The sequence below is a fragment of the Stylophora pistillata genome, chromosome 14 (assembly GCF_964205215.1).
Source record: "Stylophora pistillata chromosome 14, jaStyPist1.2, whole genome shotgun sequence".
NCBI lineage: Eukaryota > Metazoa > Cnidaria > Anthozoa > Scleractinia > Pocilloporidae > Stylophora > Stylophora pistillata.
In genome coordinates, this window is record NC_142532.1 from 9,047,992 (window position 1) to 9,058,885 (window position 10,894).

General features: G+C 37.0%; 1 protein-coding gene across 4 annotated transcripts; it reads right to left on the reverse strand.

Annotated features, from left to right (window-relative positions):
* Positions 1-2,776: 2,776 nt before the first annotated feature.
* LOC111344461 (uncharacterized) lies at positions 2,777-10,631 on the reverse strand. Of its 4 annotated transcripts, none has more exons than XM_088746086.1 (9): positions 10,336-10,631; positions 9,045-9,243; positions 8,492-8,710; positions 7,730-7,909; positions 6,555-6,702; positions 6,010-6,227; positions 5,472-5,616; positions 3,981-4,258; positions 2,777-3,761 (listed from the first exon to the last, which is right to left on the reverse strand). In XM_088746086.1, the coding sequence occupies exons 1-9, from the start codon at positions 10,353-10,355 to the stop codon at positions 3,600-3,602; spliced, it is 1,569 nt and encodes a 522-aa protein (XP_088602212.1). In that variant the 5' UTR covers positions 10,356-10,631; the 3' UTR covers positions 2,777-3,599. The 4 variants fall into 4 exon arrangements, with proteins under 4 accessions (XP_088602212.1, XP_088602211.1, XP_022807425.2 ...); XM_088746085.1 differs by having other exon boundaries at positions 5,397-5,616; positions 9,045-9,279; positions 10,438-10,630; XM_022951690.2 differs by having other exon boundaries at positions 5,397-5,616; positions 10,336-10,630.
* Between the last annotated feature and the right edge of the window lie 263 nt (positions 10,632-10,894).

The following is a 10,894-nucleotide window of genomic DNA, read 5'->3' on the forward strand; positions in this document are numbered from 1 at the left end:
TGTGCTGTGAAGTACCCGCTCATGAATATGGGGGTATAAAGGATGGCCTGGGCGAATTTTACGAATAAACCGCTCGCATGCAGCTGCGCGGCGCGCCGACAAGGTCTGAATGGCGGCCTTTTCAAGGGTATGATCGTATGGAAGGTCAGGCCATATAATAGAAAGAGCCCTTTTCTGGACGTCTTCCAGTGCATTATCCAGGTACTTTGGCAAGTAATCGCATAATTTGCATAAAACACAAGATTCTTGTGGTGAAATTGCGTGGAAGCACCTTTTAAACTGATTAAAAATCATCAGGTTTTTACTAGACTATGAGAGTGGTTCGTCAGCTTCGTCTCCATTCATAGTTCCCTTTTAAACAAACGATGATAATAAACAATCAGCAGAGCATGACATTTACATGGAGCTCGGTTGGATAGAGCGGAAGAAGAACCAAGTGAATTCATATTTATGCCATTGGCTGTATTTCATTACTCATAATCGTCTAAAAATTCTTAAATTTTCTAAACATCTCGTTTGACTCTAAAACTTCTAAAAAAATACAGAATTTTTGTATTTAGCTCGATCGATTAGGTTGATTTTAAATTCGGATTAGAAACTCTGTTTTACTTCTAAATACTGAGAAAAGTTTCGCAACAACGGATCAAGAATTAAGATCAAGCCAAAGTGGCTTTTTAAAAGTACTTTCATAGATCTGTCATCACTCCAGTGGAATCATTTACCATATTTCAAACATGGTCCCCAATAGAACCGTCACCATCCATCATAGAACTACTGAGGGCTCCCGTGAACATTTGCATCTAGAGCTCTGATTAATTTCCGGCTCCATTTATGAGAATTTCGCTTTCACAGTTTAATTTGATTATGATTTCTTCACTGCAGAGAAATGACAAAAGATGAGGTCGGGTAAAGGATAAATCAAATACTTTTTGCTTTATGAGTCGTTCATTGTCTTTGCTTGATTTGACCTAATGGTGTCGACACTGATATTTAGTATCAAAGACAAGGATCTTAGTCTTATACACTGTTCACCTAACGACGTTAGCAAGATTTTAAGTGAGTTGAAACCTCGTAAATCTCCTGGTCCGGACAGTATACATTCCATGATCTTAAAGAAATACGCTGGAATCCTAGCTTCCTCGTTAAGTGATGTTTTTAATGTGTCTTTTATATCGGACATGTTACCACACAATTGGAAATTGGCTGACATCACTCCTTTGCATAAGAAAGGCGCTAAAACCAATCGAAAGAACTATCGTCCAGTCTCACTGACACCAGTGGTGTGCAAAGTGTGCGAAGTGATAGTAAGACAGCAGCTTGTCCACTTTTGGACTGCAAACGAGGTCTTTATTCCGGAGCAATTTGGCTTCCTGAAAGGGAAATCTTGTCTTTATCAATTTTTATCGTCGTTTCACGACTGGGCCCGTGAGAGAAACAAAGGCCTGTCAACTGATGTTATATTCTTAGACCTTTCAAAAGCGTTTGACTCAGATGAGTGCCACAAGAACGCCTTTTGACAAAGATATACGCTTATGGTATCCAAGGCCCACTCCTGTCTTGGCTCAGATGTTTTCTTACCAATCGATACCAGCGCGTTGTTCTACGGGGACATCACTCATCTTGGACTTTAGTTTCGTCTGGTGTACCTCGTGGGACCGTACTAGGGCCGATTTTATTTCTCATTTATATTAATGATCTTTGAAGAAACATTATGTCAAACACAAAACTCTTCGCAGACGATATGGAGGTGTATAGGATACTCAGGGATACTAAGGAAGATGTTGAAGAATTACAGAAAGATCTTATTAAGCTGGAATCTTGGAACAATGACTGGCAGCTGAAGTTTAACACAGATAAATGCGAAGCAATGCGCATTTAAAAAAAGAATGATTTCTCAAGTCCCCAATACTATTTATGTGGTAACCAGTTCAAAGCTGTATCTGAAGTTAAATACCTCGGAATCTACATTACTTCGAACTTTTCGTGGAGTATGCAAGCTAACAAATGCGCAAACAGGGCAAACAGTGTACTTGGATTCATAAGGCGAACGGTGGGTTCTAAAAACCCTGAGGTGTTTTCTAAACTTTATGCCTAGCCCGTCCGATACTCGAGTACTACTCCCCAGTTTGGTGTCCGCACCTTAAAAAAGATTCAAACACCTTGGAGAAGGTACAACGTAGAACATCCAAATGGGCCCTAGGAAAAATTGGGCAAGATATGACCTACGAAGAGCGCTTAAAACTTCTTAAATGGCCAACACTTGAGCAAAGAAGATTATTCTCGTCACTTACCGAGTGTTAAAAGACAATAAATAAACTTACTGGACTTGATCCCTCGGCACTTTTCACGTTTGCACACGATTTTCGGCCTTTAAGAGCCAATCACCGTTTTAAACATAATAATTTGGATATATCAACAAAGTTGAAATGGTAAATTGGCCACCGTAACGATTACAAAAGCTGACGTTTCGAGCGTTAGCCCTTCGTTGGAGCTGTTTCGTCGGAGTTGTTTTAAACATAAGTTTGCATCAGCAACCTTAAATAGTTTCAAATATTCTTTTTTTATACGTATAATTAATAGTTGGAATAATCTGCCAAAGGAAATCGCTGAGGCGGAAAATTTGAATATTTTTAAGAATAGACTGAGAAGTCACCGCGTAAATTTTGCTACTTAACACTAAGGTCTTATTTTTGATTATTATATATCTATGATTGTATCTTAATTAATGTCATAACATATTTTATTACTAGGAGATAAACTAGAAAGGGATAACCTCTTTTATCTCCTTTTCACTTTTTATTGATTGTGAATAAACATTTATTATTATTGTTATTATTATTATTATTATTATTATTACTATCCCCTCAACGGTGAAAGACGTTAAAATCATCCTCTCTTAACTAGCACTCTTGACTTAAAATTATGCCTGTTGCAATAGTATAACCTGCCAACTCACAAGCGTCCCGATTACTCCCATTTTAGAATCTGAATAACAATCTAATAATAATAATAATAATAAAGGTCTTTATTAAGAATTATTGTGCAAACAGACGTGCAACAATTAACATGAATAGAATATCAGCATCCCCCCTGTGATTACATAATGTTAAAAAAAACACATAATGAGTTGGGGGGGGGGGGGGAGAAAGAGATTCAGAGCCGTCTTAAATCTTGCAGCAATTAAGTCAGGGTGGGTCTTTGTCCTTAAGACTTAGATATTGGTTTAAAATACTCAATGATTTCTTACGCTAATTCCTCGCATATAATTTATTACTGTTACAGTGTTCATATGTTTTGACGAGTCTTCGCTTGTGTACCAGAAACTCATGGGGTAACCGACAGTGTACGACACTATTCTTCATTCCTTTAAAACTAAGAGAATTTCTTCTTTGAATATATTACACTTTTTCGCGGCAGTATGAGTTATGAAAGATACATTCGATCGAATAGCTGATTGATGAATTATTAATTATGGAACAAGTACTTTCTTCCACACGTTCTACTCTATAAATAAAGGGCCTCACGGAAGAACAGTTTTAAATTGTTGATGATCTCGTGGTGTGACGCACCGTATCACCTGTAACAAACTAATTAAGTTTTCAAGTGTTTACGTCACTGTGTCGCAGTTCACTGCAAATAACACTCTGAACTTGTTTGACAAATTGAAGAAACTCAGGTAATTTTGCAACGATGTCTTCAGGCTTCCAATTTTCATTCTTTAATTGTTCGTCCCAGTCTTTGCAGTGTAGATGCAGATCAATCTGCAAAAGAAAAAGACAGTCCATCGTTTACATGCTGAAAATGATACGAGTCAACAAAACACTGAAAACCGAGACTCTTCATGATTGGCCTTTAGTAACATTGTATTGTTTTGTCAGGTTACTCATGAAGGCGAGTATTTATTTCATTACAACACAGTGAGCGCCTAATTCAATAGGCAAGGATGTTATTCATAATGATGATGATCATAATTTTAGTACCGTCTCTCTTTTCTCTTCTTCCTCTATATCGCTGGACAACGATATCTCTCTAGAAAGGATAACTAAAAATCCAGCTTGTGGTTCGAATATAGTTCGATGAGAGCATCGTCTGTGACGTAGAAATAACTCCTTCGACAAAGATTCCTCGGCAGGGAGATTTGGTCCATTCACTTCGTCGTCTTCGGTGAACGTAAAAGTTATGTTGGACAGATATGACAACAGAGCTCGTCTTTCATTTTTGTCTAGATCTGCAGCATAGCCGGTAGAGACGGCATCATCTATAAGAAAAATATAATCTTAATATGTTTGGAAAAAGTTTAAACAAACCAGACTTAGACTGGTGTATTATTGACTCAAAAGCAACTGAAAAGATTTGCATTTTGGAAATGGTATCTTAAATTGTATACGTTGTTACGTTAATTTCGATACTTCGGAAGCTCGAATAACCTAAAATTATTTATACATTGTAGTCACCATCAGTCTTCTCATTGGCTAAACGCCCACAGTCAATTCTGAGAAACAGCGCAACCTATAGATTATTCACTAATCTGTATCTACAGATTAGTGAATAATCTGTAGGTTTCGCGCGCAATGCATGATTTCCGGTGGAGCAGTATCAAGTTCACGGACAGCGAAGTAAGAATGGCTTCTCGATTCGCTTCATCGACCCTGCGAGAAATTGAGAAATTACGTGAAGATAAAGATTCAGAAAATACTAAAAGATCGACAGTTTTCTTCAATGATACTTTCTTTAGAAATGCAATTAGCTTTTCTGCAATTGATTGTTTTATAACAAACGGTGAAAATTTGTTTACCACACAGTTGTACATTTTTAAGTGTTCGAAAATAAACTGTGTTCGCTGCGATAATGCGTTTGGCGTCATTTTCTTTAAAACAATGTATAATAAAACAGTTATTGGATGAGGTTTTTGTGATATCCAGAATAATCAAGGTCTCGGTTAGTGTTATCAGCCGAAGCCGAAGGCTTCGGCTGATAACACTTACATCGACCTTGATTATTCCGGATATCACAAAAAGCCTCATCCAATAATTGTTTATAATCCCACATATCCATGCATTACTTCTTTTATCTAATTCCTTTCGGATTAATTAATCTTTTTTTATTAAAACCCTCCTAAAATTTCTAACTTGCTCATTTCATTGTAACTCCTTGAGAGTTCAAAGTTACACGGACCGGCAAACTGAAATTTAGTATAGAACATTTTCCTTACGACGCTGATACCACGTGCTATGACCAATAGTATTCCCATCGGTTATTTGATGTTTCATGGCAGACAAAGCTTTTTAAAACGCATTTTACGGTTTATTCCCAAAATTTTGGCAACTTGAATTAAGATTGTTTACTAAAAAAAACAGTGGATGACTTAAGAAAGAAAATACTAAAATAACACTAACCACTTCGTTCTCGTAAAGTTATTCTACAATCAAACTCGCTTCCAGGAAACAAAATGTCAGCCTGTAGAAACCTACGAGATGGAAGGACCAGCCATCCTCGGCACCGCGAGCGTGTTTTTTCATCTTCGAAGTGAATTTTTTCGATTATGTTTTTGACGTCACAAAATGGGACTGCTTTCTCTTTCACTGTGTTGTCAGCGTCCTTGTTCAGTACCCATATCTGTTGTACAGAACAATAATCATGTTACGACTTTTAAAAGGAAACAATAACTTCAAGTGACCCCTTTTCTACCATTGTTACCAGGTTATCATTCAATTCATCTTAACTTCCATAATTCATGCTTTGGGTTACCATTTTAAACGGTGTCCTTCTGCAATCAAACAAATGTAAGTGCTTGCATCCTAGGGTTGAAAATAGTTTCTAAATTTTAAAATGAGCCTACACATATAGGCTACTAAAAAGATAAGTTTTCCGCAAACCGTAAATTGAGCCAGACAAATATAATCTTTAAATGATACAAAATCAGCCATTAGGTCTAGAATCCTAAAAAACTGGGTTGTAAAACCTGTATTAAGCTGGTTAAAATTTCCTCCCTGCACCCCTTCTCCATACCTTCCCCTTCAATTCGTGTCCGCTGGATACAACGAAGGTCAAGTCATATCTTGCATAATATTCCCTGGGGTACTTCTGACCGAAGTTTCTCTCTAAGACGTGCTTGTCAACATTAACACCTTCTTGAAATGCGATTTTCCAGTAATCCTGTCCTTCCTGAGATTGTAATTTTTTTGTTGCTTCTTCGACACTCCATTGTTCTTCACCTGAAACCTCCTCTGTAAGCAATCAAGCGTTCATATTAGTATTACAGGTACTACAGGTTTAGCCGAAGCCAACTTCAGTTCTTAACTATAAGAATGCTACCGGTGAGTCTCCAGTGTATTTTGATCATTATTCTTGCTTATTCGCATTTAGATGAGCGATCAGCAAAGCTAGGAGATACGTGGAATAGATTTGATTTTTTGGTAATTTTTTTGTAAGTTTCATTACATAGTTATTCGAAGACGTATTAATCAAATACTTTAAAAACGAAGAGTCCATTAATACTTACGAAAATAAAGCTGTAAGAGTCTCCTACCACAGATCATAATCAGTAACTATACCTTCATCGGGTCCGCGAATAATTACTTTTCCAAAATGACACCACATGTCCGCCCGCGACCCCTTTTCCCTTTTGATCCTGCCCAGAGATTGCAAAGCATCTTCTTTCAGCCTCGACTCGTATGCCGTGCTATCACTACAACTTGATTCCTGAAAAAACAAAACAAAACAAAACAAAAAAATACAAAACGGAGGAAAATCTTTTACTAATTTTCTTGAATAATTAGCTACTATTAACAACTAGTTGGCTAGTGGTGGATATCCACTGTTAGCCAGCGGCACCGAGGTTAATAGTTGTTTTGGTATATGATAAAACATTGATAAAGAACACCAAAATACGATTTTAACTCACCTATCCCTGCAACGAATATGATATTTTTGGGTGCGAATCCCGAGCGGGTAGTTCAGAGGTGAATATCAAAAGATATTCGGAGTTTGAGTAGCCAATCAGAGCACGCCTCTGACGTTATTCATGGTTTTGTTATATAAGAGCCTTTAGTAGCCCTCCCTCTCCACAACCCGTAACCAGTTTGAACCATGATTACTCATTGGAGATCTACTATAGGAATTTAAGTCAATGATGGTAAGTTTTTTCAAAGCTGTGCTGCTAATTAACTACCTGAAGAAAGTGACAAGTGATAGTGACTGATAATTATGTATAAGATAGTTTGAAGGTTGGTGCTGGCATGTTAAAGCGTATTATGATAAATATCTGACGTGAGAATACACCACACAGGTTAATGGTACTTTTCGTGCGCGCCTATTGGTTGGTTTGGAAGTGAATAGCAACTACCATTCACCTCCAAGCAGGCAGAAAGACAAAATCATGCGACAACAATTTAATTTCCGACCATTTTTCGGTATATTTACGGAAATAGACCAATATTTTGCTAAATGTGTGGCACATACTAAGACAAGTGTTTACCTCAGTGTCGTTGAAAGTGGTGAATAATTGGTGAATAATTGTAGAATATCATAACCAAGAAAAAGAACCAAACGACTTTATCAAAAATCATCAAAACAATAAAAATAAACTTACAAAAACCGCTGAAGACGAAACAAAAACAAAAAAATAGAATAACTAGAACGGGACAAAAAAAAAAAAAAAACAGCAACAGCAGCGGAAGCTGTCGATCATGTCTTTTTTACTGAATTGTCGTCTTCCGAGTAAACAAACCTGCAATGATTCATATTCCTCGACCGGTTGCAGTCGATATTGTTTATCTTTTTCCAGAAGACACAACCAACTTTTCAGAGGCTCCAGTTTTAACTTAGAATTTTCCGGAAGACTCCAGCCATCGATATAGCAACAAACCTTATTGCAGGGCTTTTCAACTCCCCTTAGCCTTGCCCCTGCCTTTAGATAGAATAATCAAGGAGTTAAAATAAATTCAGTATATTGCAAACAAAGATGATAACTTGAATTTTGGATTGCCGCTTTAATCAGCGAGATATTATAACAGTGCAAGATTTAGTACTTTTCCCGAAATAATTATATAATAACGATTATGGCACTGACTTATATCAGTTTTACATATTATGACAAATAAAAGCGCCAGAAATGGAAAATGCAGTTACAGTTTTGCGGAAAATTTCTTGAGAGGCAATCCATTTTCATTTTCTGCATATACCACATTTATCGATGAATCGATTTTCTCAGTGGCCTATATTGCAGATGTAAATATACGACCAATTAGATTGCATATTTTCATGCTGATAGATAGATTGATGCCCTTAACCTGTTCACGTGGATTTAATTCCAGGCAAAGACAGACAAACAAATTTCCTTTAAAAGGAAAATTTCTCACGAAATGGTACAATTTCGGCAACTCGTAAAAGTATTCCAAACACTTGTTTCAGAAACTATTAGATTAAGTTCTGAGTTCGAATTGATCAGGACAACTGAACTGTGGACCTCGGTATAGAAGGCGATACTCACCACTTTACTCCAAATACGTAATTTTGCCATATCTCTCTGAGACTTGCTACCACTCGTTATATACACTTCCCCTTGTATACGAATCATTGTTGCCCCGGTCTGTGTCATGATTTCTTTGAGGGTATCGCCTCCAGCACCAAAGGCAATTCCTTTGTAGTCATCTGGAATTTTTATCAATTCACCGGGAGTTCCTTCTGTTTTCCTTCTCTTAACTTCCTCCTGTTAATATCATACAGAAAACAAAGACCTCAGAGTTGAAAAATAGTTCTCATGATGTAGAGAGATATACTATGAAAATGTTGCAAATTGCCCAACTACTAACGACTAAAGGTCGGCATCCCTGAGCTCCCATAAGTGATTGTCAAAGACAAGGTAAAGGGCTGAAATTTTCATCTATGCAAAATTTTATTTATCTGACAGACAATTTATTGGGCAATTTCATTACCTCATTTCGAGTAAAAGGATAGCCTGATGCAATTGCAGTTCCTTCTTTTAAGTTATTTTTTCGTAAAACGGTGAAAATTCATAGAACCTTTCCAGGTTTTAAACTTACCACTTTTTCTGAGATTAATCTCTTCGCAAGTATTCTTTGTTCCGTGTTACCAGTGATGGCAAATCCTTCATCATCTTTGCTCCTCGAAGTGATATTTGCCCCAGAACTGTTTCTTATTTTCTTCATCACTAGTCCTCCTCTTCCAATAACATGACCTTTGAATTCCTTAGGAACGTACAGATATTCGCTGCCCATTGTCCTTTGAGGGTTTATCAATACAATCTGGGGTTATTTTCTTAAAACCATAAAAAATGGTTTTGTTCCATGAGCAGTTTTCCTTTCCGAAGTCGATATTGGGAAAGTTGACATGAAAAGTATTCCCTCTTTTTGTTTTTCCATTGAAAAATGCTTTTGGCTGCGTTCATTTATGATTTTGCATCTGAATAGTTTACAAGTACAAGTACATGCACTGCAATGTTTCCCATATCTCATCGCAAACATGGCCTACAGTTAATATGAAAGATTATTGTAATATGATACATTGTGCATAACCTAACTGCATAATAAGACACGATATGAGTAAATGGGGTAAGTGTCCAAAGCAAATGTGGTGCCGCGTTGGTGTGGGTATAATTTGGTTTTATCCATTGAGTTGATAGTGCAAATTGGCCACCGCAAGGAGCTGCGGGATAACGCTGACTAAGGGCGGCTAACACTCGAAACGTCAGCTCTAGAAGCTCTTTACTGTGGCCAATTCACGAAATCGACTCAGTTATATAAAACAAAATTATGTTAAAACAACACAATAAAATGGGTGAGAGTTTTTGAAGAATGGTATGACAAAACTTTCCGCGAGAAAAACTTCAGCAGGGTTTTTGGGTTTTATAAGAAGTGGTTAAGCGGCGTGTAAAGAATAGGCACCAAAAGAGCTCAGGTGCCAAGAGGTGAATAACGTATACTCAACTGCTGTTCTACCTGAAAAAGAGGTATTCATTACCTCTTGAAAGTAAAGGACAGAGAAAATTGGTCAAAACTTCCAATTCTGGCAGCTTACCGTCGTCAAAGACCTTAATCAGACAATAATTCATATGCGTTCTGTCAAAACGCCTGTAGAATGATACTTTCATTTCACCGATGACCATTGGTTTTTAAACGCTCTGATCACGCAATAAATTACTCATCATCAACTTTGCTGATAAACAAAAATATTACTTTAAATCAAAACAATGGCCAAACCATTCTTCGATAAACTTAAACGAAGCTAAATTACACTTTTTTGTTAAGGTTGTCGTTAAGTGTATTTAAAATGAAGAGTCTCTTTCTGAACGAATATTTGATATAATTGTCTTACCGTTTTGCGTTTGATTCCATATGAACAGAGGTGCTTGTAAAATAATTTATCCAGCATCGATCGATACAACACTGGTAGTGATCGAGATAAAGCCGGAAGTACCTCTGGTGTTGCTGAAAACCTTGATCTGAACACTTGGAACACTTCGGCTATCTCAAAAGCTGGAAACAATGGAATCTTTTCCTGGCTCACTTTTATCGATGACAAATACTCAAAATTAATACTCGCTAGCTAAATATTTCTCTCCTAATTGACATTTGTTGCGTCTTGTCACCCGCAGATCGACTTCAGAGCCCGCAATATGCTTTTCCAGCGAACAAGACTTAACTATGTCATGTACAATATACCCAAATTCCCTAGAAGAGTATTTTCTTTAATCATTTGCCATCGGCTCACTTAAATCTTAAGATGTTTTCTTTGGTGGTTCGTAGTGTGAACGATAGGACAATAGAAACAGTCATCCAACATTTTTTTGAAATGACGAAAACGTGTTCGTGCAAAACTGACAACATCAATTAAGATTGCTGCGCAAAAAAATTAAAACAAAAAACTATCCAAA

What these genes read in the sequence shown, in the direction of transcription:
- LOC111344461 (XM_022951690.2), bottom strand. Translation starts at nt 10,355, where the DNA reads ATGGAATCAAACGCAAAACG. An exon ending in GATTAATCTCAGAAAAAGTG is followed by an intron (nt 8,711 to 9,044) that starts GTAAGTTTAAAA and finishes TGATATTAACAG; the next exon opens with GAGGAAGTTAAGAGAAGGAA. An exon ending in TATTCGCGGACCCGATGAAG is followed by an intron (nt 6,228 to 6,554) that starts GTATAGTTACTG and finishes GATTGCTTACAG; the next exon opens with AGGAGGTTTCAGGTGAAGAA.